At 32.0% G+C, this 26,495-nt stretch overlaps 1 protein-coding gene across 7 annotated transcripts; it reads left to right on the plus strand.

Annotated features, from left to right (window-relative positions):
- LOC106667510 (insulin receptor substrate 1) lies at positions 1-21,877 on the plus strand. Of its 7 annotated transcripts, none has more exons than XM_014395517.2 (16): positions 1-1,190; positions 9,535-9,663; positions 9,743-9,852; positions 9,914-10,116; positions 10,189-10,337; positions 10,414-10,556; positions 10,630-10,751; positions 14,978-15,133; positions 15,469-15,646; positions 15,717-15,892; positions 15,956-16,065; positions 16,136-16,205; positions 16,477-16,626; positions 17,522-17,690; positions 19,327-21,057; positions 21,323-21,877. In XM_014395517.2, the coding sequence occupies exons 2-16, from the start codon at positions 9,568-9,570 to the stop codon at positions 21,531-21,533; spliced, it is 3,774 nt and encodes a 1,257-aa protein (XP_014251003.1). In that variant the 5' UTR covers positions 1-1,190; positions 9,535-9,567; the 3' UTR covers positions 21,534-21,877. The 7 variants fall into 7 exon arrangements, with proteins under 7 accessions (XP_014251003.1, XP_024082837.1, XP_024082838.1 ...); XM_024227069.1 differs by having other exon boundaries at positions 15,959-16,065; positions 17,492-17,690; XM_024227070.1 differs by having other exon boundaries at positions 9,535-9,645.
- The last annotated feature ends 4,618 nt before the right edge of the window (positions 21,878-26,495 follow it).

A 26,495-nucleotide genomic window follows, 5' to 3' on the forward strand; every position in this document is an offset into this window, starting at 1 on the left:
TGAATGAGCTCCCGCGGCGGCTCGAATCGATCCGCGCCCGAGTTGTACTCCACCGCGATCTGCGACGTAGTAATCGTACATCTCTCGTGTCCGTGGCGGCTTCGCCTCCGCCTCCGCCTCCGCAGGCCAGTTCTCTCCAGAAGAATCGTTTCTACGATTAGCCCAGATCGGAGATCATCCCAGGAACGGAGAAAGCAGCCGACAACCGCCTTTTCTCGACGAGCGTGACGAGTCCGACGGCACTCCGCCCGACGTCCAACGAACGCCGTTCATCAACCGTGTGGGTCCGCCTCGTTTCGCTCCTTTCGCAAACATTTTTCCCCCTTTACGACATGCCGAGCCGCCGTTCAATGAAACGTCCGCATGATTCATGCATGACGTAAAATTCATTCCTTGTGTCAGTAACTCGGTATCGAGTTGTAAGGATTGGATTGGCGCATGCGTCCCACTTGTTTACAACTAGTCTCGACATGTACACACAGTCACACATGACCTTTTCCAAGATGGTTCCTCATACGTATTTTGTTGAATATCGTTCGTCCACAAGTGGAAAAAAGAGTGTCGTCCAGTTTTACGATGTGGCCGATTCGAGAGTGGAACGCGACTGCGAGATACGCCGACTGTTTTGATGTCAATCTCACGACTAGGGATCAATTGCAATTGCGCGTTATTTTAGGTTCGATTCGAGCACATTTTCAGTGTGTGTTTTAAATATAATATTGTACGAAAGGGACGGACTTTTTCCCCGTTTTCTCGCCCCTTTTGTCGCCTTTAGCCAATTTTATCGACTTTTTTAATTAGTTCCCGTTCGGATTTACAAGTCGAGTCGGACCGTTTTGTGTACATATTTACAGGAAATGCCATCAGTCGACTTGTAATATTTACCTGTTTCGATATTGCGCATAATTTTTTCTTCTCAAACAGATCGTTTTATTTCATATCGGGCTGTGTTTCGGTTTTAGGCACGAGTCCGTCGTTGTGATTTCCCGTTCTTCCCGTCGACGGGTTGTGTTTTATTTCTCTTAAAAAAAAAAAAAAAAAAAAAAAAAAAAAAAACCGTACTCGGGTTTATTAATAAACATTTCGACCTTATGAGGACACACAGTGTTTTGGTGCCTTTCGATCCGCACGAGGATGGTCGAGAAACATTCCTTTTGACGCTTTAAACTCTCGAATCCAGCGTTTTATTTGTAAGTATGATCATTAATATTTTTCTTTTTTTTTTTTAATTTCCTCATCCGCAGAAGTTTGACATGTTATCTTTTCGATATTGCGATCCCCGGTGGGGACGACGAAGATAATTGCGTTTCGATTCCCGTAACGGGACAACAGCCTTGTTTACCTATTGGAAAATATTGCCCACCTCGAAAGTCACAATAAACAGAAAGGTCCTTGACCATTGCGCATTTCCTGACATCCTCATGGACGATTTCTCGCCGAGGACGGCCCACGACGTTGTGCGAGGATTTGCGAATTGCCGACGTCGACGCAATCCGAAAGCAGTTATCCACGGTTAAAACGCAATTTTCAACGAAAATAATATTCAACTCGAACCGTTTCAACCTTGTAAGCCAGAATTCAAAACACAACAAACGTGTTGATAACTTAAAACCCAAAATTTCATCAACATTTTCCTTCATTTTTGCACGAAATCATCGAACCAATTAAGAGAGTTTAAGGGTTACAACATACTTCAACCCTCTCGATCAGAATTAAACGCAGTAAACATGTTGTGGAATGCTAAGCAATATTTTAAAGTTCCAGCATGTTGATGTTGTTTCAAATTTTAGGGTTACAGCATGTTTTAACTTCATAAACCTTAAACTAACCTAGTAAACATGTTAAAAAAATATTAGACCACTTTTTTTACGCGTATCAATTTGTTGTTTAAATTTAATAGGCTTCGACGCATTTTCAACTTTATTGTACTCTTACAAACATTTCTGGAAGGTATGCTGAACCTCGTTTTAATCATTCTTTGATTAATCAAAGATTTTCCACTTCATTCCATGGTTAAATTCTTGATTTAAAAATAGTAAACAAGTTGGGATGTGATAGAACACATTTTAAACTTAAAGTATGTTGATGATTTTTTCAATTTAAGTGTATAACATATTTTAAATTCAGTATTGAAATTCATGAGGCTTGACGCATTTTCAACTTTATGTACTCTTACAAACATTTCTGGAAGGTATGCTGAACCTCATTTTAATCATTCTTCGATTAATCAAAGATTTTCCACTTCATTCCATGGTTAAAACCTTGATTTAAAAACAGTAAACAAGTTGGAATATGATAGAACACATTTTAAACTTAAAATATGTCAATGCTTTTGTTCTTCCAATTTATGTGTATAACGTATTTTAAATTCAGTATTGAAATTCATGAGGCTTGATGCATTTTCAGCCTTATCGTACCCTTACAAACATTTCTGGATGGTATGCTGAACCTCATTTTAATCACCCTTCGTTTTCCACTGCATTCCATGGTTAAAATTTAAACACAATAAACAAGTCGGGATATGATAGACAACATTTAAAAGTTCCAGCATGTACATATTGTTTTCAGTTTAAGTGTTGTAACTTATTTTGAATTCAATGTTCAAATTCATGAAGCTTGACGCATTTTCAACATTATTGTACCCGTACAAACATTTCAAGAAGGTCTGCTTAACCTCATTTTAACCATTCTTTGATTAATTAAAGATTTTCCACTTCATTCCATGGGTAAAACCTTGATTTAAACACAGTAAACAAGTTGGGATATGATAGAACTCTTTTTAAAGTTCCAGTATGTTGTTGTTTTCAATTTAGGTATTTAACATATTTTAAATTCAGTTTTGAAATTCATGAGACTCAACGCATTTTTCAACTTTATTGTACCTTTACAAACATTTCAGGAAGGTATGCATGCTGAACCTCATTTTAATCATCCTTAGATTAATTGAAGATTTTCCACTTCATTCCATGATTAAAATTTAAACGCAGTAAACAAGTTGGGATATGATAGACCAAATTTAATTGTTCCAGTATGGTAATGTTGTTTGCAATTTAAGTGTTGTGTCATATTTTAAATTGAATGTTGAAATAAATGAGGCTTGACGCATTGTCAATTTTGTGTCTGCTGAACCTCATTTTATTGATTCCTCAGTTCATTGAAGATTTCTATTTTATACTATGGTTAAAAGCTTGATTTAATCACGGTTAATATGTTGGGGAATGCCAGATCAACTTTTACAGTCCTAGGATGTTGATGTAGTTTTCAATTATAACATATTTTAACTTAATAAAATATAAACTAACCCAGTAAACACATTTTTTTTAAATGTTGCACCACTTTTTTGCTTATCAATTCGTAGTTGTTTAAATTCAAGGGGTGCAACACATTTTCATCCTTATTGTATCCTTACAAACATTCCAGGATGGTCTGCTGAACCTCATTTTAATCATTCTTCATGATTGAAGATTTTCTACTGCATTCCATGGTTAAAACTAGATTTCAATTACAACATATTTTAACTTTATAAATCATAAATTTACCCCGTAAACAAGTTAAAAATGTACCACATTTTTATGCTTATCAGTTCGTTGTTTAAATTCAAGAGCTTTCATGCATTTTCAACCTTATTGAACATTCCAGGAAGGTTTGCTGAACCTTGTTTCAATCATTCTTCAATTGACTGAAGATTTTCCAGCATTCCATAGTAGAAAACTATTTGAATAGACTAAACTAGTTAATTCCATGTTTCAAAACTTGAATTGAACAGTGAACAAGTCAGGAATGTTTGCTGCACCACGTTTTTGTTTCATGTTTATTCAATTCATTGTTGCTAAATTTTAGGGTTCCAGCTTATTTCAAGTTTATTGTAAATCACAGTCATTCTGGGAATGCATGCATGAACCGCATTTTACTGATTATTTAATTTATTGAATAGTACTGTTTTCTATCATTATAAACTAAAAATTGAACCTACTTGAAGATGTGTGCTGAATGACATTTCACTCTTTTTTTAGTTGTTTGTTTGTTTTAACTTTAAGGATAAAAATTTAATCTTGAAGTAAACAAATTGAGAATGCTGAACCATTGCAGTTTCAATAACATATTGGCATTGTTATTTAAGAATTACAACTTATTTCAGCATAATGGGTATGCTAAACCACATTTTAGTGACTCATTTTATTTTTTTATTGATTGGAGTTGTGTTTCATCGTTATGAACTTGGATTGAAATCTGTAAACAAGTTTAGAATCTACTGTGAATCCCTTTTATTATGTGAATTACATTTTCATCAAGTGTTGTTTTAATTTTAAGGTTTCCCACTTTATATGCCAGAATTGTACCGAGTTTGTGAACAAACGCAGTACCTTAATCAACATTTTCAATAATGTATTGTTTGCATTTAGGGTTATAACATACTTTAACTAACCTACCCATTAAATAAGTCAAAAATATTGCACCACCTTTTAGTTTTATCAATTCATTGTATAAATTTAAGGATTCTGACGAATTTTTCAATCATGTAACTGGCAAACTAACTGTAATGTATGCTGAACCACGTTTTAATGATTCTTTAATTGGTTGAATATCCAGCATTCCACAGTTAAAAACTTTATTTGAATAGACAAATCTAGTCAAAAAATGTGTCTTGCACCATTTTTTTAAAAAGGATTATTTGATTCATAGTTTTAAATTCTAGGCTTCCAGTCTATTTCCACTTCATTGTAAAATGCAAACACTGGAAGCATTACTTTTAATGTTACTTTTTGCTGATTATTCAATTTATTGAAAGGTTGGCAGTATTCTGCCATTATAAACTAAAAATTAAACCTAGGAAAGTAGTTTCTTTAGTTTGTTGTTTTAATTTTATGTATAAACTTTAAAAATTATATTATATTTTTATTTAAGGATTTCAACAGCTGAACCACATTTTAGTTATTCTAAAAAATATATATATATTTTTTTTTATTGAACGTTTTATCAATTTAAAGTTGAATTGAAATCAATAAAAAGTTAAGGATCTGTGGTGAATCATTTTGATTACGTGAACTACATTTTCTACAATTTGTTGTTTTAATTTTAAGGATACTGATTTTATATGCCAGAATTAAAACAAGTGAACAAATTGAGAATGAACTATAATTTCAACAATGTGTATGCTGAACCAGATTTTACCGATTCTTTGTTTCAATTTTTTGTTTATTTTTAATTTTTTTAATTCTAAGTGATTCACTATGGTTCAGCCTTGTCAACTAGAATTGAACCGATTAAACATGTTAAGATTATTTGCTGAGCCATATTTTACATTTTTTTTTCCGTGTTTTTAAAATTTCTGGTTTTTGCCGTTTTGAACCATAAATTTAAATGAATCCAATGTAAATTTTTTTTGGTCTTGATGCTTTTATTGACTTCAAGAACTGGTGAATTTTTGAAAAGCAAATCAGAAAACTTTTTAGTACAGATTAAGTCAAAGGAATTTTCTTTGAAGTAACCAAACCGAAGAGTGCCTGTCCTTCATTATTAACTTTTCTTACTTGGTTTGTGTCTAAATTTAAGGTGTGTCTAATATCCATCAACATTACCTCTGATATATTTCTGTGATTTAAAAGAATGTACTTTTTTCAAAAGCCATTCAACTTACTTGATTTTAATTTGTCAAAATTTAGCTGCATAAGATACATAATTTGTACAAAAGTGTTTGTTACTTTATTGAACCTCTTGACTCTTAATGAATGAAATTTTTGGAATTATCAGTTGTATTGTTCTTATCTATCCAAAATACAACAACAAAAAATTATAACAACTTCTCACACTGTAAATGACAAAATTTCTCAATATATTTTAATTAATATTCTAGCTTTTGCTAATTAAATAATTTTGGCTTTATTTCAACAGCTGGCAATTAAATTTGAGTGTATTGTTAAATTTATCGGTCATTTGATAAAATTAAGAACTCATGAAAAAATTGATGATTGAATTTACAACTAGATTTAAAATTGATTAGAAGAAAAAAAAAAAACCCATTCTGTGTACTGGATGGAAGACCGGATTCTGTAATTTAATCCTTACCAATCATCTTGATCTTACCTATCCTCACTGATCCAGCATTTCGCCGTCTTCAGTGTTTTTTTTCATCAATAACGGTTAAAATTACATGTTTATCACAGTGCAGACCATAGAAGAAAATCTAATGATTTACTAGGCCTATGTTAAAATTTAACCAGCCAGCGAGATGTGGTCTCTGGGAGAGAGGAAGCAAATCCATCATCATTGATTATTCTTGCCTTGCTAAGAACAGTACAGCCTATAGTCACAACGGGGTTTGGCCTAGCTCTCGATCTCGGGCTAGTCTACCTGTTGAGTTTATGACTGTGGTATAAATGTATACATGTGTACAAATTAACTGAATATCAAGACTAATAAGGATAATTATACAATTTTAATCCAGTATTAAAAAAATTAAAATATTACCATTTTAAATGACAATATATAAAATAAATCCTTCCTTGACTTTAAAATTCATAAAAATTATTCTTGCCTAAAACCTTAAAGTAGTTTTGCAACTGTTACTACTATAGAATAATTAACTGTAGTTTTTTCTTTATTTGCTGACAAAAATTTTAACAGCCTTGGCCATTTTGGTTGCCATGGCGGAACCCAATTTATCACACAAATTAACTCTCTGGTACTAAATAATAATGTAAATGATTTTTTTATTTTTATTATGTTTATCTAAGTCAGATAAATTATATAACGCAATAGTTGCATCCCATGCAGCTCTAACTAAATAAAGTAGGCAACCCTTAGAACGTTCGTTCAACAGTGTAGTTGAATAAAAGTCGTTTCAACTTTCTACAATATTTTTTTCCTTTATTTTACATAATTATAAAAAATAGGTAAATAATTAATAAAAATAACGAAACACAAAGAAAAGCAAATTACATGATTTTCATGGAATAAACAAAAAATCACTTACAGTCGGAAAAAAATTGAAACGACTGGCCAGAAAGGCAGCCCCTAGGAATTTCGAACCGTATTGAGTAGCGGGTGATGTGGAGAATTTAAAAAATATTAATAGGAGGATGCAGACAGTACACCAGAAGGACAGTTGGCATAGGATAGGTTTATTCACAGAAGTATCTTGCACACTCCACTTCAAATAATAGAAAAACATAAAATGTAAACTACACAAAAGACTACTTGAAAATCATGTACTAATACATATATAGATATATATTTTTTTAAATAAATTGGTTTTCATATATACTTTTTTAAGGATGTCGGTGGCATCAATGGTTTAGGCGTTGACACAGCACTCATCGCTGAAAGTGTAAGGTATAGTCTTTGGGTTCAAATCCAGTGGCCTGGCATGCAAATGAGATTTTTTTAAACTAGCACCCCATTAAAAAAAATCTCATTCCTATACAGAAATGTTTTGTTGATAGTTATGTTATTATTTATTTATTTTTTAAATCTAGTTATTACTTCAAAGTCCTTGAATTGAAATAAACCGTAAACACGATCATATTTTACATTAAATGTAAACAATAAAAAAAATACATTAAAATTTAAAATAAATCATAAATATTTACAAGGAATTTTTTTTAAAAGTGCAGTAATTAAAAAAAAGTTTAAGTTGTTAAATATATTTATATTTTTACTTTAATTTTCAGTGTGTTTCCAATAACCAATTTGCAATATAAAATTGTTAAATTTTTTAAATTAATTCTCACTATTAATTTTCCTTAATTGCATCACATTCTATATAAATATATTTATCTTCTTGGATCGTTAATTGGGTAGATTGTAAGATTAACTATAAACTATCTTGATCGATGTTTAGAAGTTAGTGTAGGATGAACTTTCTTTTTAATGAAGCCGTTGCAAACAGTTTGTTCAAAATATGTGAGGGTAAATGGTTTTTAATGATCCCGACGTATCGTATGTATTACGACTTGATTAATTGTCCAATAAATATAAATTTTAAAAAACGGCCTTGCTGCTAGAAGTCATCGGAAATGTTTTCTCTCTTTCGAAGAATTCTCATTTAATGAATGATATGAATCAAGCAGAACCAATTTACACATTGTTGTGCAGTGGAGAAGGGGGCTTCAGTTAAAATAGATTTCCTTTTGACAATTACAAATTAAATCAAACTTAAATTCTTGTTTACACTTCAATACTCCATTATGTCAAGTGTTTTCCATTTGTTCGATCGACTGATAAGAAAAATGTATTAAAAAAAATTTGACACATTCTTCTGTCATCATCAAAATCAACCATGAAAAAAAAAAGATTAGCCAATAAAATAATAAAATATGTACATAATTATTTTCTTTTTTCATTTTTTAAAATATTAATTAAAATAGGAAATGTTAAAATTTAGTCATTACCGTTTGTTTTAGTATTATTTTTATAATTTTGGAGATTTTTTGCAGTACTTGAAATTGTCCTTCAGCAATCTGGTGACATCTAGCTTCTCTATATTTTTATTTACACCTATTTAATTTATTTGATAATACATTTTTTTAAACAATTTATTACTTTAGTAAAAAAAATTTCTCCAGAATAGTAACAAATACTAATATGTTTTTGAAAATAGCACACTTACTTTTTCAGAATTTTCAATAGGGGGTTTTATATTACGTGATCTGTGGGGTGATAAACCTGTAATTGGTCATTACATCATTTTTGATCAACTAATCTTCACTGGATTAAAAAATTACTATACACATTACTGTTGAGTTTTGATGTAATTATCTTTTACAAAATTTTTTTTTTACAAAAGTGTATAGATATATTTATTTATATTTTTGCGTAATATCTTAGGTGGTTGGTAAACGTGTCCTTTTCTGAGTTTAAAAATGTATAAGGGTTTCATTTTGTCAATAAATCAGACATCGAACAGTCAATGCTAAGTTACCTGTGCAGTGATGAATATGTAATTGATGATTATTGATCATTTTTGGTTTGCTTATCCGCACTGTATTAGTCTGTCAGAATTGTTTTTGGCATTTCACAATTTTCAATGTTCAAAAAATGCTGAAACACATCTGACAGACCAACCCGGTGAGGATAGGCAGGCAAAATTGATTGTATCTTCATTATTATCTGTTTAAATAGACAAAAAATTATAGGTGAGCACAATAATGCAAAGTCCGATGGGTGAAATTGGCGAAATGTCTATACGAATGACAAAACCTCAATAAAATATTTGAAATGTATTTTTACTTAGCTGTCATCAATTTCTCATTTTTTTACGTTTGCTTAATTATGATTTGACAAATATTTGTCAATAAATTGTGCAAGTATTTTATAAGAAATAGAGTATTTTTCAAACAATATTAATTCAGAAGAGATTTATTTATTTTAATTAATCAATTTTTTTGTAAGTTAAGACAAATTAGTTGAGGGTGACAGTTCTCATTTTAATTCTACTGATTTATTTTAAAAACATTTGTACTTAATACTTATTGTCTGTATTTATTATTGTTACTGCCCTTATTCAGTTTATTGATTTTTTGTGTTTTGTTCCAGATTTATTAGTCTAATAAAATTTAAGTAACCAAAATGTTGTCGAAAAACACTGGTACAAAAGCTTTAACTGGAGGAGATATTGTTAAGGAGGGTTATCTGAAGAAATTCAAGGCAAGGGCAAGTATAATAGTGAGTTTAGGCATTTTCATCTGTTATATTTAAATATAACCCCGTGTTGTACAAAATTAATATTTTTGCATCTTTTTAGACTATGAGAAAGAAATACTTCGTCCTGAGGGGAGATTCAGCAGAAGATTCTGCGAGATTGGAGTATTACGATTCGGAGAAAAAGTTTAGGTCTAATTGTCCTCCTAAAAGGTACAGCTGTTTTATTTTATTTATTTATTTTATACCGTTGGTTTAATTATTTTTATTTTAGGAGTATTACGTTAAAAACGTGCTTTAACATCAATAAACGGAGTGATACAAAGCAGAAGTATGTTATTGCTCTGTACACTAGAAATGATTGTTTCTGTGTCGTTCTGGAAACCGAAGAAGAAATGGTGGACTGGCTCAAGGCTATGCTGGAACTCCAGATAGGTGAAGCCACTCCTGTAGGGGATCCCATTCGGCCAAACTTTGGTAAATTTAATTTTTAACCTATTTTAACCTTTAATTTTCAAAAAAAAAAATTGTTAATTTATATAATTACAGAACATGTATGGCAAGTGACGGTGTGTAATAAAGAGCTGGGAGCGAAAAGAGGCATAGTTGGCCTCTATCGACTTTGCCTGACTGACCAGTCTCTATCACTCGTGGGACCCATTTCATCCGAAGACAGGATAAATTCAATTGAATTTTCCGTAAGCATCATTAAAAAAAAAAAATTCAGAATAAAATTCAAAATCGAGGTTTTTTAATTGACAATTTAAATTTCAGCTTCAGAAAATTCGCCGTTGCGGTTGGGTAGACAACTTTTTTTACATGGAAGTCGGCCAGTGCACTGTCACAGGAGCCGGAAACTTGTGGATGACAGCTGAGGATCCCAACATTGCTGAAAACATATCCACAACCATTTTGAAGTAAGTATTTCCATTCCCCCCCCTCACCCGTTACACATCAGTGCCGAAAGTAATCAATTTCATGCGATTTTAGTGCCTGTATGAAGTGCCCGAAGAAAGATTCAATACAAGCAAAGATTCGGAATCACCGAATGGGCCAGACAAATGAATCTTCCAAGCCGATTACACTCATTCAAAGATGGCCTACCCATACCGGTATATATTATCTATTTTTATTAGTCCTAGATAATATTATCCTTGATAGTATGATCATTATTGAAAAGAATTTGAAAAAGATATTTTTTAAAGAACAATTATGCATATGAGTGTTTTATGAATTGAAAGTGTTCAAGAATGATTGATTTTCCTCTAATTGAGGCTTTTGTCCAGTTTTCCTTATTTAATCCTAGTTATGTATTTTTTAAATAATCAAACACAAATTTGAATTCAATTCAATTTATACCTTTGTAATGTCTCATTTTCTTTTCATACACATAATTCGCAAGTTCAAACCCCTGCTTATCTTTTTATTTTTTACAAGTTTGTTTTTTAATTTCTTTATATTGTTCAACTGTTGTTCTAGGCTTTATTTTATTGTGAATTATGCTGAGAGAGAATTGTCCGCCTTTTTTTTTTAAATACTCTTCACCTCTTGTTACTAATAATTGTAATGATTTATTGTGTCGACATTCAACTCGGGAGTGAATGCTTAAAAAACAATTCTTAAAATAAATAGCTTATTTTGGCTCAAAATTGAGCATAGGAAAAAAATGTAATATAAATATTTGTATATAGTGGTGAGTAAGAGAAATGACTGTTTTCAACTTTATTAAATGTTAATTTGATTTTAAAAAAAATATATTTGAACAAACTGGTAGAGGTTGTAAATATACAAAAAGTAGCAATGTTCAGGTCTACCATTTGTAGTGATAACAGGGGCTATGCGAGACATTATTGAGGGCCATCTGAAAAAAAACATTTGTCAAATGATTTACAGCCAATTCTGAATCATCACCTGCACATTTTAATAAAATGTGAAAAGTAAATAAGAATAGATAAGTATCAAAGGAACTCGCCGTGCAGTTGAACACAATAGACACAGTTTCTCCTTCAAAATCCAAATGATTCATCAAAAGTTAATTGTAATCTGTGTAGAAGGATCAAGACTATAACTGAACAATTTTCAGTATTTTGACATTTTATAAAAGTTACCTTCCAAAAGAGGAATCAATCAGTTCTGAAATCTATTTGAAATAAAACTTTCTACATGAGATTTTGAAAGAACAATACCTCGTTTTGTTGAATAGAGGAAAAGTTTTCGACAAGACTTCTTGGCTATAATATAAAAGGCTAAAGGTGGGCGCACAGTAGGTTGGTAGTGTGTGCTGGGGCAGGCGGAAATCATTGAGTTCGGGTATATTTGGCTGCCCTCAGACACCATTTTTGTCAAGACAAAGCCAACATGTTGCATTGTTTACTCCGATTATTGGAATAGTAGTAGCATTGTTTCAAGATAAGTTTAAAAACAAGATCATTTAAAATAATGGTACTATTCTCCAAACGTAAAAGCGTTTGGTGTTTATTTCATGTACCCATGCTTTTCATTTTTGTTTCTGACTTTCTTCCTCTTCTTCCAACTGCGACCACGGCCAGAAAAATAATTTCCTCATCACTACTATTTAAGTTTTGAGGATTGAAATTCATGAAATTCGAAGGCACCGGCGAAACGTTGAAATGTAGTGGATGGCTGAGAGAGCAAGTCGAAGTAAGACTGCTTAGACTACTAAGACTTTCCTCATCACTACTATTTATTATGAGTACAATCATTGACTTGGGGGACTCCTGCAAATGCAAAATAAACACTAAGCTGGTCAGATGGAGAGAGAAAATTCAACTAAAACGGTCTAGAGCAGTTCATACATAGTGTGCGGACCTTCCTCGCCACCCCACTGACCCAGTGGGCCCAGATTAAATCTTTATTTAGCTTTGAATTTCAAAAGGTTTCAAAAAGTGAATCTCTATCCTTTAGGTCCACATTATGCAGAACTCAGCATAAATTTTTGAAATGCGTGGAATTTTGCCATCTTTTAGACCTGAATTTGCAACATCAACTTTTCCTTCTTTTTTTTTTTACAATGATCTATTTCCTAAAGGGAAAAATGTTTGATGTGCTGGAAGGCAAATTAAAAGAGTAAATTAAGCTCCTGGTTTTTTGAACGTAATATCAGTATGATAAGCCATTTTTTTTAAGAATTTTAAAAATGTAAAATTTAATTTGAACTTGTTTGTTTTTTCTCCCTCCTCCGGCAAACTACAATGGTCATCACTAGCCTTTACTTCTTTTCTTGTCTTTCTCTTTTTTATTTGTTATTTCTTATCATGTTTCTCCAGCCAAGTTATGATGTTACATGATATAATGGTAACCAACTTTCTCTTTTCTTTATCCTATTACTAACCTCTCTGACCTCAGGACCTTGTCAGTCATGGATACAATTACACAAATAAACACATAACAAAAACATAATAGTCTAATAAGGTGATTGAGTATAAGCCCTGCCATTCACGCAAATAAATACATTCATCCAATAAATTACACTTATCACATACATGAAAGTTCCAAGATCTGTATACAATTAAAGACGTTTATGGCTCAGAAAATAGATCAGTGAATTGTGCCTGCTGCTGTTGTATTTCTTTCTTTGCTATTATTTTGTGCTCTGCCATGATAAGTGCTTAACAGGCACCTACCTGGCCTTGCCCTCATTAAAAGATGTCCATGTGTGATCTTGGCATGCACAATTATGTATGACCTTTTTCTAGTCCCAGCCTCCATAGGCCAAGAACTGATAATTTGGATACGTTCTTTTTGTTCCAGCGTATTCTCCATTCAGTTTTTATAGCATTAGCAATTGTTCTTTTCAATGCCGCTGGATGTACAGAGCAGGTAGGGTCTTGTGGTCTCATTGTGGCTAATTTCACTGCCTTATCTGCTTGTTCGTTCCTGGTTATATCAACGTGCCCGGGAACCCTTGCCAGGATGACCGTTTTCCCACTGACATTTTTTTTATTAATGACTGTGGATGTTCTTCTCCTGAGTTCCTGTATCGCGCTTCAGGAGTCTGCAAATTATAAATGTATTTTCTTGTTTTCTTTCAACAATCCTGAATGCAAGGTTATGGTATTCAGTGAGGGGTGTGACAGTATTTCTACCTCACTCACCATGCAAGCTTTGGTCCCACAACCTTTGCCATCTTGGGTCATCAATGTAGATGGGTCTAGCTTTCCTTCATTAGCAAGTGGATTTTATTCTTAAATTTTTTTTTTTTTGGGGGGGGGGTACTGTCTTTTAAACGGTTGAAGCAGTCATTATTTTACTCACTCCGAGGCATAAAAATGCGATATTTTTATGGTTCTTTATTTGTTATATGTTGTATAATTTGTGTCTGGTGTTGGCTCATTGTGTTTTTAATGTACATATGATTTTCGGAACTTTGTATACTTAAATTGTTGAAATTAAATCTTACTCTAAAGATATCCATGGGTTGTCGGTGGCCGCAACGGTTTAGACATTGATACGGTGCTCATCACTGTAAGGTAAAGGTCCGGGGTTCGAATCCAGCGACCCTGCATTCAAACCTGACATACTTACAAATGGGTTTTTATTTAAAGACACCGGCACCCTGAGGGTTCATGAGTGTATGATTTAATGTGATTTGGTGTTTAAAAACAACTTAATTATACAAATTAGCAAAATCAGTTATTTTTTGTGAATATATTGCAGTTGATGTTTAAAATACATGCTACTACAAAAATGTTTAACATTGTTGTTTTATTAAATGCCATTAAAAATACTTTTATTGTTAAATTATTGATTTTATGAGAGTATTAAGAAATATAATTGTGAATTATGAATCTGCAGCTTGGATGTTTTCAAATATTTTTGGCCTGTCTATCCTTGCTGTTTAGGTCTGTTAAATGATGAAAATGCTTAACGTGTCTAACAGACCAAAATATCCAGTAGTGACAAATATGACAAAAAATACTGAAAATTAATTGTATATAAGGTTCAATTTAGAAAATACCTACTGCGTAATATATTCACAAAACAAACCTCTATGTTATTTGTTGCAGATCTTGGCGTGTCTTATTTTTTCAAACTTTTAGTAGAGTATATAGTTCATGATAGAAAAAAAGTGTGTGTCTGTGCTGTCTATTAAAAACAAGCATGTGGTTTCTCTATCAGTGTCACAAACTAAAAGTTGTTACCAAGTTTTTAGCATTTTTTTTTATTATCTTTTTTAAATTAAACTCAAAGCGTGCCTATTAAATGAATAATCAGAAAACCTTAGCATTGTTTTATACAATTGTAACGTTCATTTTATTATTTATAAGTTGTGGCATTGTTAGAGAGGTGTGTGTACAATTAATATGTTTGGTATCAGCCTCAAGTGGGAGCAGTGGTGGTGGGGGTAGCGGAGGATTAGGAGTAAATCATCAGCGTACTTACTCATTTCCACTTTCTCCCATTCCCCCTACACGACGAGCTAGTACTGGTACTCGCCCCACTAAATACATCACCTCAACCTCGCCTCAATCTAGTACGTAATTTTTATTACATTTTATCTTTTTCTTTCTCTTATGTATTGTTTAATGAATAATTCTTGCGAATAAAGCGTTTCTATACAAAATGTGTATGTCTTACTAGTAATAAAATAAGTGTATTTTTTTGCTTCAAGTACAATTCAATGACTTACTAATTTTGTTAGGAACAATTAAGTTTGATTACATATTTCAATTTTATGCGATGTTAAATTGTGCCCCTTTTTTAGGATTAATTTTTTTTCCGTCACATTGTTCAACAGAAATCATTTAACTTTTATTGACAAAACTAAAATGTTAATTTATGCTTAGATTACTAATAATTTGATGATAGGTCTGACTGGTGTGAGAGGAAGAGCAGACACTATGCCTTCAAGGGCCAGGGCGACGAGTGAATGCAATCCTCACTTGCCTACCCCAAATCGAAATTTCACCTCTTCTCAATTTATGCAACATTCCTCGAACAACCGTTGCATAAGTTACTCTCCTCCAGTCGCATCGAGTCCAGTGAGGTAAGTAATAAAAAGAGACGGGGAGGAAGAGGCGAGGAATAAAAAATCAAACTGAAAATTTTTATCGCAGTCCTGCAAGTGCAGCCTGCTCCACCGATTCGGCAGGTTCTTCTTTGTCCATGGATGGCGACGCTATCGACGGACAGTGGGAAGATACAGGGCGCTACTGCCACTCCTTGACGCCAGACGAGCCAGTAATCCTCGAAGAAAATTCCGACGATTATAGTCCATGGCCTGGAATAAGAGGTAAATTTGTCCAAGCGCTTTAAAATTTAATGAAGTATATTTTTAAAAAATTTACTTTTTTAGAAGATGAGAAACTTAATAACTACGTACACTCAGAGCCGATGTTCAACCACAGTATTGACGGATATAGAAAAAATGCCACTAATACTGGAAAATCAAATTCTCCGTCACAGGTAAATTTTATTATAAATAATTATTGGTTAATTATTATTATCAATTTGTTGAAAATTAATGCCTTTATAGGGCTCATATTTGGACAGTCCTTGCGGTTCGTCACCATTGGACACGGGGAATTATCTCCCAATGAGTCCTGGTAAGCCATACTTATTTTTGTGCATTAAGTATTCAATATCAAAAGTATTTGTAAATATAATGTTATTTTAATTTAAAATTTTTTTAACATTTACTCAAAATTAATCATTTAAGAATTAAAATTGCTTACAGTTAAAAAATAAACAAATAAAAATAATAAATAAATAAAAAAAGATGTGGAGATTATTAATGCAGAAAATTAAATACAACACAACTTTTTTTTCTTAATCAAACGTACAAAAATGTTTAATTAAAATTTTGTGCGTTTTTAGCAGAGAACAGGGTGAACATTTTTGGAAGAACGACCATCAACCATAGCCGAGGCAGCAGCTTGGCTGAAGATGGATACGTTCCCATGGCCCCCGCAGCATCAGATGACGGTTACGTTGACATGGATCACGGATCTAATCGTAACCGATCTGGTAATTTTATAATTTTTAAATTTTTACCCTCGCTTATCAACACTCACACTGCCGTCGGTAAAAAAAAAGGACATGGACCACCGTGGCGTGTTTTTTTATATTCAACATTTTTCTCAACTAAAAAACTTCAATAATTTTTTTTTAAATTTACATAAAAATTTAAATATTTTTTTAAATGTTTATTTATTTAGTATGTGCATACGTGACTTACAAATAAATATTTTTATGCATATGCTAAAATTTCATTTACATTATATAATTTGACATTTTATAACAAATTTCATGTGTACTATAAAATTTCATTATTACATAACTATAATGATTATCATATATGAATTGCTTGCATGTATCACATCTGGTAAAATTTTTATTGCCAGAGGAAAGACAAAATTGACCGTTGAGAAAAACATTTTGTTCTTTTTCCTAACTTTGAAACTCTTTCAAAGTACCATCCGCACAAGTAAAAAACAAAGGTAGCATCTATTTTGGTCACTTGCTCACAGAAACTGAATACAAACTAAAAAGTGAGTGGTTTAGGGTAAATGGAAAAACCAGTACAATAGACATAAGGGTAAGGGATTAGGGTGCGAGCAGTAGGGCCTAAGAGTTTTTCGTACCTGAGGAATAAAGTGACTTATATTAAAAATTGTACTGGAAAAAAAAATGTCCTGAACCTATGATCAACAGGTATGAGCAATAACAATTAAATTTGTGTTCAAAATTTTCAAAGAAAATTACTTTATGTTCGGGAAAGACCTAATAGAAGGGAGAATACATTGGAGAGTAGATTATATATATTAAAAAAAAAAAAATAGACAACATAAATACAGTGGTGTGAGTGTTAATAATTTATTTTTTGTAACAGATCGTTATCAGAGTGGTGAACTCTCAACAGGTTCGAGCTGTTCCATCACTTCTGGCACTCCTTCCACTGACATAAGATTCAGCGAATATCAGTTGGATAAAGTCTCATCCTATTTCCCGGCAGAAGACGACATACCAAATAATGATAGACCAGTACGTGCATACTCGGTTGGATCTCGTCCTACAAACAACAAAAACAGGTAATGTCATAAGATGAAAAACCACTATATTTTAACATGTCCGTTACGGCACTAATTTATCAAAAGACAAGTTCGAAATACAGATTTTTTTTTAGAGTTTTGAAATATATTTAGGTTTATAAATGATCTTTAATTAAAATTTTGCTTAAAAAAAATTGTCCCTTTAGATTTTTGGGCATGGCCTGAAATGTTGTCTTTATATGGCAAATGTTGGGTTATGTAAACCAGCATTATCATAAAAAAAAATTGTGTATTTCTACTTACTATCCCTTAGTAAATTAAAAAAAAAAAAAAAAAATATATATATATATAGGGGAAGGTAATATATAAATAAATTCAAAATTAAAGGGGGTGTTGATGGCCACAAAGGTCACAAATTAGGTGTTGTCACGGCGCTCATCACTGTAAAGTCCTGGGTTTGAATCCTGAGGCCCCGCATTCAAACCTGACTTTCTCTCTTTTTTTCCTTTCTTTTTTTCAAAACATTGCCACCTCGTTCATAAAACTTCATAGTTGAAACATCCTCATATAAATTTAAAAAAAATTACATAAATTTATTACGTGTTTATCAAATTTATTTGAGATAATCACGAATAATTAAACACAATTGTTTTTTATATAAAATATGTTTTTGAAGCTTATGAAAGATTATTTAGAGGTTGTGATATGCGGTCTGGTGTGATGTAGGTTTAGAAAAACATTTTCTTTATCGTGCCAACGTTTCATCATTAATCATTAATTAACGGTCACTAAACACCACATACATTTTATTAAAATAAATAAAATCGGCAAGTGCGGTAAAAAATTTAAATAATTTAGAAATTTAAGAATTATTTCCATGCTGAAGTGGCATGCACAAAGCTGAAACAATAATTCAACAAACCCGTGAAAAAGTACCAAATAAGTGACTACACGGTTCAGCAAGAGTTCACCAACTTGCAAACCAACATGCATAATCAACTCTAATTATTATTTGACATATTTACTACCTATTAACATGCTGGACGTGCACTCCGACTTTTCTCTGTAGGGTCATGGAATGTTTTTCTGGGGCGTTGTCTGCCAACTCTTTGCTGTGGTATTACAATTTTTTTTTTAAATCATTAAAAAAGATCAAATTGGAAAAATGATCTTCTAAATAATGTTGACAAAGCAGTACTAAAGGCCTGGAAGCTAAGTTGAAATCAACATCTTACGTGCTTTGAAAGGGGGGGGGGTTCTAGAAGATTTGCATTGTTTTGGAATAATTTTTTTGTTAAAATTAATATAAATATTAATATCGACATGTTTATGACCTAGACGTATTTTTATTGTACTGTTTTGTACTAGGACGATGTAAAATATATTGAAAATAATACTAATGATATGGTGACACTAAAGAAATTTATGCCCATATTAATGTACAATTTTATGTTCCTGTTTTTATCATGTTTAATACTTGCAGAATAACTAAAAATTACACTTGATGGACCATTTGGTAAAAGTAAATGAATAACAAATTGTCAAAGTGTCACTATTACTAGCTTCAACACATATGGACAGATCAAAAATAGTCCAGCAGATAATCTATAATAGAAAATAAGAAGATTAAAGAATAACTTTATTATATATTTATTTGAGAATTTGGTTTTTCCAGATCGGAGATCATCTCTGCTAATACCTGTGAGAGGACAAGAGCGTTTTCAGTAGGATCAAAAAACGTGCGTCCTATAAACACTATGAGGCTTTCGATGATCAATCAACAACCTTTATCATCAAGCCACTCTTCAGTAGAGCCATGTGATGATATGATGGTTCTAGACTTTTCTAAGAAGCATAGATTTCGTTTTAGGAAGAAACTTTCGAGCAATGAAAGATTGAGCGTCCCTGGTGGAAGTGTGTCGACATTATCATCAACTGCCAGTTCCTATTCGACTGCAGAGGGCAGTTACATTGATATGTCATCGCCAAGGATTTCTCCATCGCTTGCCCCTTCACCTCCGAAGATGAGTCGTCTAGCTTCTTTCTTGGGAAAGTCACCTCCGAAACACTCTTTACAGGATATTCTTTCTATAAACAAAGCATCTCCTCCCGTCTCTGGATATCCTAGTCCGTCATTAGGAAGAGTACCAGAGACTGAACCAGGTTATGTCGAAATGACAGTCGGTTCGGACAGTTCTCAAGGGATGACAATTTCAAAAACTACAAATAAGAACAACAATCAAGATGACGCTTACGTGAATATGAAACCAGGAAATGGAACTGTTGTACCTGTAATCGCAAAGAACACAAATAAACCAAGGGTGGAAACTTTTCCTCTCATGGAAAATGTCAAAAACAACACTTTTACATCCAGTACGAGTAATGTATTTGGAGGAAGAAACAAAGACGATTATTTAGATATGTCATTGAAAAGAAAAATTCCTCTTATTGAAGACAACAACAATAGCAAAGTTATTGTTGACAATTCTTCCCCAAAGAACCAACCTGATGATTACGTCGAAATGAATTTAGGCAGTGATTCAAAACCTAAACCGAGCACGTACAGTGGAGAGGACGAGTCAGATTATTTAAACATGAGTGGCACAAAAGATACAAAAACGTCAGATAGTAGATATATTTCTCAGCCAATCACCATTCAATTCTCTTCAAAAGAAACATCGGTGAGTCCGATTTATTCGATCGCAGGAAGAAAACACTCAACAGGAACACCACCAAAAGTTCCTTCTTACCTTCCTCTCAGCAGTTCTCCATCTTCCATCACAAGTCCTTATTCGACAATGACCAGATCAAAACAAAGACCGAATCAAAGCAGGGAAGACAGCAGAGAAAGTCTTTTGACACCTACGCCTTCAGGTTCGACGATATTCCCGTTCAACCTTTGCAGTCCGGTTAATTCGCCCGAAAACTACGAATCTTCGCCAAAATGTCCGGTTGATGGAACTAGTGGAACAATACGATTGTCTTACGGAGACAATAGTCATTCTGAAAACGATTTGTCCACTCTTCATACTAGAAGTGAATCTGTCGGTGATTACGTGAACTATGACCCTAGAGGGCTGTCAAATACCGATCAAGAGTACACTCTGATGGAGCCGTCTAGGTCGTCGTTTTCGTCCTCCAGTCCCACGGCCATACCCTGCAGAAAAACCTCAGCGCCCTCGCTCGGGGCGGCAAAGTTGAAGCCTATGGAAAAACTGTTAAGCGGCCTGGGAAACTCCTTTAACAGCTTGTCCATGAGCTCTTCTACAGCAGCCAATCCTCCGAGTCCGATCAACAGTGAAAGTGACACAAGTACATTAGTTAATGAGTCTGTTTCACTCGTCGAAGAAGACATCGGAAAACAAGGTGAAAATTCTTCAAGAAAATCATCTCTAACTGGAATAGGGTAAGTGTTTAACGATGAGTGTTTTCTTTAAATAAAAAAAAAAAAATAGTGAATGTATAGTGCCATAAATTTGTGCAATATTTTCGAGCATGCCTTATTTTTACGTTATGTAGTTTAAAATAGAATTTTATTAAACAAATCACATTTCACTGCACTTTTTGATTGAAATAACTTATTAAATTGATAAATACATTTAATTTTTAATTCAAAAAACTTCTCTTTTGTTATATTTGATGAAAAATAAACATTTTAAAATTTATGTTAGGAATAAAGAACTTCATTATGCCTCCCTTGACTTGATGCGTTCAGGCTCTGAAAGCGAAGATTCAAACCGAACTCTCAAAACTCAAACGTCCCTAACTGAATCGTCATCAGCCTCGTCTCCCAGTCCCAATTTAACCACAGACGCGTCTGCGTTTAATTACGCGGAAATTGATTTCGTAAAAAGTGGTTCCTCCCAAAAAACAATACATTAACTTTAGTTGTTACGTATAAATTAAATGTTAGCTTGTACATAGGATTAAATGGTTTTAATGTGCTCTTCAATACATAAATCTGTTCAACCTTTAAAGTATTTATGAATTTAATTGGCGTTTCAATCTTATCCTCCAATATTAAGAAAAAATATTATTCAAATGTAAATATATAAATATAAAATATCTATATTTTTATCCATTATAAATGGGAAATAGTTTAATTTTGTTGAACTGATTGTGTTACATTGGATGTATCTGTACCGGCCGGAGAATTTTTTAGTAAATCGAAACTAATATTGAAAAATTATCGAAATTGAAGATCAAGTTATAAATCTAAAAAAAAATTAAATATATTATTTATTAAATAAATTTTTTGTTTAAAATTTTTTTAAGACAAAATAAATGCCATCCCGGTGAAATGGTCTTAACACTCTTAAATCAGTATTTTATTTTGAAAAAATATATTTATCGTTAAAATAGCCCAAGGTGTTTTTTACGACTTACTATATATTCACAGTTGGTACAGGTGTAAATTATGTAAATTTGGAATAAATTGCAATGTAATAATTGTTAGACAATTGGTGCATGGTTTATATATATAATATGTATATGACATACCATATATGTATGTATATGTATATCAAAAGTAATTAGTAAAAAAGTAATGATCCTAGTTCTTGAACAACTTTTATGTTAGAGTTGTTAGTAACATATCGTAAGTGATTATCGCATATAGGTCTGGTTTTTTTATTACCATTACCAGATAAATTGTTTGCACTGTAAATAATTAGTAGGACTTGATATTTACATATCATTTGAAAAAGGTGCAGGGTTTGTGATTCTTGTCGTTATGATAATTTAAGTGAAAAAAATCGGTAAGTTTTTAATTTAAATTAATCATGTTATAGTGAATGTTTGACACATTATGCTAAAAGATTGATAAAGACAATTGTTGAATTGTAGCACCTTTTCATTTGGATTATATAAAATACTATCACTATATGTATGACAATGTTCTCTTAAACATTTTATCTGGTGAAATACAGAAAAAAAATTTATCGTTGTTAAAACATATAACAGATTAAATAAAAGTGTTAAAATGCACCTGTCAGAGAAAAAGACATTCTAAATTTCAGTGTTCAGAGTGCCATTACAGTCCATGTAAACATTTTTAATTAAAAAATAACTAAAAAGTAATAACAGTTTTAAATTGAAGAAGGGTATTTTATTATGTACATATAAAAAGTTGACTGATAATCGTATATTTATAGTTAATAATTTGAGCTGCCGTAAGTCAAAATTTCTCAGGTGCATGTCTTGTCTTAATTTAAAAAAAAGTTTTAAAAAGTAAAAAAAAAAAAGCTCATAATATAATGTCTCAATAGAATGGTTGCCAATTTTCCTCAGATCTTTTCATACTACTGAATATTTAATAATATCATCGTTAAATTTAATTTTAAAGAGTTTTTCTACCTGATTAAATAAATAATGATCTTGTCCTTAATAATAATTAAATAAATAAAATCAAGTGTTCATAATTGCGTCCTTCAATACTTTTTAATTTTTCATTTCAAATATTTAGGTGTAAAACTAGGCAACCATTTACTTCTGTAAACTTTTTTAAAGTTAAAGAGTTATGAAATTTAATATATATAAAATAAAATTTAAAAGAAAAGAGAAAAAAAAGTAAATGCAAAAGACTTATTAAATGTTTATACATAAACAAATGTTAAGGTCTAGGATCTGTACATAATTGTAATTTATGTTTTATTTGTAAGTAATTTATGTTAATATTGCTCTTTATTTATAATGAAAAATAAAGTCTGCTTTAGGCTCATTAGGTAAATAAGTGTTTTCTTTTATTTTTCTTTTTTTTTGAGATAAGCTTTAACTTAAGTCATATCTTTAAAATAAAAAATATATTATTACAAAAAAATTAAAAGATTTGCATAATGTTGTTAAAACCTTTTTTTTTTTTTTTTCATTTCAGTATCAGCATTTTAATTTGCTTAATGCATATTGCATAATTGGATTTAATCAAATGTAAGGCAAAAGTTTTATGATCGTTTTGTACTGGTCTTTGTTTTAAAGGGCTTAATCGAGCACTTAATTTTTAGAGGAAGAAAAAAAATTGCTTGACCTTTTTTTAATGACACAAAAACGGACACGATAGGACTGATTTTTTTACACGATGAACTTAGATTTTCGTATTTTGAGTAAAAACTCGATACAAGCTGAAACACTTTTGAAATATTCCCAACGTTCCAACCATTTGACATTTAAAAAAAATCCAGTAGATGTGAAATCACAGGTGAAATGTCCAAATGTAATAAAACGATACACTTTTTTTTTTTCTTCGTTTTCATTTCATCACACTCCTGTGTTCATCCTCATTTTGTTTAAACATGGATCTCTGATACATCAAACATCTGTTCTATAAATGTTTTGTTGTTAATAAATAATTAAAATAGCAGAATTATTCAAATATAGTGCAATACAAGCGAATGGCAGAAATATAAGGGTGAAAATAATTCAGTTATAGTGCAATATAAGCGAATGACAGCTATATGATTTTTTCCTTCTTGAATATGCATTTAACAATTTCATTTTTAAATACTCACATGGATTTTTAAAAGACACTTTAATTTTTTAAATTATCATTCCTTTTTAAATAGTTTTAGTTACCCAGGTCCTTTTCTGATGTGCAAATAGTTACCAATTGTAGATCAAATTTTAACTTCAGCTATTCAGAAGTTTTTTTCTTTTCTTTTTATTTAACGTAACATTATCTCTTATTATTTTTTGAAATGCATAAAATCACAGTAAAAATATAGTATAAATATTCATGATTTTTTTTTTTTAATTAACCAAAATTATTAATATATGTAATAGTCGGTGTAGATTTTTTTGTTAGAGACATGCTCATTTTTTGGTACATTAAGTTTTTAATTGCTCAATCATTTTATTGATCGATTAGTTGTTAAATATCAGTACTTTCTGGTGAAAATTTCATGTCATTCTGATATAATTGTCATTCGCAAAGCAGGCTTTATTTAACGTTTGGAAAACTTGTAAAAAAAATCTTGTTTAAAACTAGCTACTCCATGTATTGAATGTAATATTGACTTCATTATTTTTTACAATTTAATTTTGATTGTCATTTATGATATGAGTAATCATTAGAAGTGTTTAGTTTATACAATTTATTTCAGTATATGATTGACCAGGAGTAAAAAAAATTATACTAATAAATAAGGCACTATAAGTGGTTGTAAGGGATATTTACTTATAAAACTTAAAAAAAAGCTTTTACAGTTATATAAATTAAATATCATACTAAAAATAAAAATGGGAAAAATTTGTAACATTGTACAAACTTATCGTTACCCTATGATAACTGCCAAGTATTCCAACGCTGAGACTATTTGATATAAATAAAATATAAGCTTAATAATTTTCAGTTAATTTGAACATTCTCTCTCTTTTTTATTATTATTATTATTATTATTTTTTTTTTTTTTTAAATTGGAAATATGCATTTCAGTTATACCATGTGGGGCGTTTGTCCAGAAATGTTTTTTGTGGTGCAAGCATCATTATAGTTTAAGAAAAATATATCTATATTATACGTAGTGGTGTTTTTCCCCGTTTGTATCCCGCCTGACTTTTATTTTATTTTATTTCCTTATTTATTATAGCAAAGACGAAAAAAATATTGTCACTTTTGTGGGTGATTCAAGAGAAATATAATTATGATAATTTACTCGTGCAAATTTAATGTAAACAAGATTAGCACATATAAAATATACACATTTTTTGAGAAATTGGTGTTACTCTTATAACTAACAACTTATTGAAAATGATATTTTAAATATAAAAGAGTTTGCATTTCTATGCAATAAAAATCCTTTTAGTAAGCACTAATAAAACCTTAAAAGCATGAATTTTAAAATAACCCAGATATTTTTTAAAATAGCACATAATCATTTTGAAAGGAAAAAGGTTTCCACTGATTGTAGCCAGTACTGGCCAGTCTTTTATTTCCTAGACTCAACCAGGAGCATTAGATTGCCAGATCTTGGGAGGTCCCATGAGCCTTGGATGGAGTTGCCATTAACGAAGATGTAGACACCACTAGCTGACTAGGGCTCAGGTGCGGTATGACAACCCTTCAGGAAGACTAAAACTAAGGATTCAGGTGGGAACGATGATCCTTGCTGACTAAGCTGTATAAGTGACCTCACAAGGTGAGACATTGGCTGCATGTGCCTTGGGTAAAACAGCATTTACAAGCCTAACTTGAAGGTGCATTGGACATTAGGCTAGACCTGGGGTGAGGTGTCACAACTTTTCTATCTCCTGATGACATACTCCTCAGGAAGACAACCAAGAACTCAGCTGGGTCTTCTCACTGTTTTTCTTTCACTTAGGTTCCCACTGACGGGCTCCGATACAGGCCAGTCTTATATTCTGAGAGTTCAGCCAGGAGCAGCCTCAGGTTGCGAACCTTATGGCAATTCCTGACCCTTGCTGACTAAGCGTTATAAGTGTCCCCAGATGGTGAGATCTGGGCCAATGAGCCTTGGATAAAGCAGATTTTTAGAAAGCCGAGGACATTAGTAGGTGACTACGCCCCGGGTGTGGTGTGACAACTCCTCTTCTGATGGCTCCGTGGGAAGTAACCTAAGGACTTGGTGACAGATCTGACTCTCAACCAGGCCAATAAATCATGAGACTGATGGTCCGACAGGCCAGTCTTACACCATGGAGCAACCTTGAGGTGTGAGGTTTCGTAGGCGTACACCATGGATCCTTGCTGATGAGGCTGTATATGTGGCCCACTAGATGGTCTTCGCCCATGAGTCAGATGAAGCAGGTATTTATAAACTGTGGTAATATTCTTCACATATGGATAAAATTTAGACCATTGTACTACTGTGGTATGATTCGGATAAAGATCTG

Source organism: Cimex lectularius, unplaced genomic scaffold (assembly GCF_000648675.2).
Source record: "Cimex lectularius strain Harlan isolate CLEC.00 unplaced genomic scaffold, Clec_2.1 scaffold67, whole genome shotgun sequence".
NCBI lineage: Eukaryota > Metazoa > Arthropoda > Insecta > Hemiptera > Cimicidae > Cimex > Cimex lectularius.

Excerpts from the sequence above, each read along its gene's own strand:
- LOC106667510 (XM_014395492.2), top strand. The coding sequence starts at position 9,568 with ATGTTGTCGAAAAACACTGGTACAAAAGCTTTAACTGGAGGAGATATT. Across the intron at positions 9,853-9,913 it reads TCTAATTGTCCTCCTAAAAG|GAGTATTACGTTAAAAACGT; the intron begins GTACAGCTGTTT and ends TTTTTATTTTAG. Across the intron at positions 10,557-10,629 it reads ATATCCACAACCATTTTGAA|TGCCTGTATGAAGTGCCCGA; the intron begins GTAAGTATTTCC and ends ATGCGATTTTAG.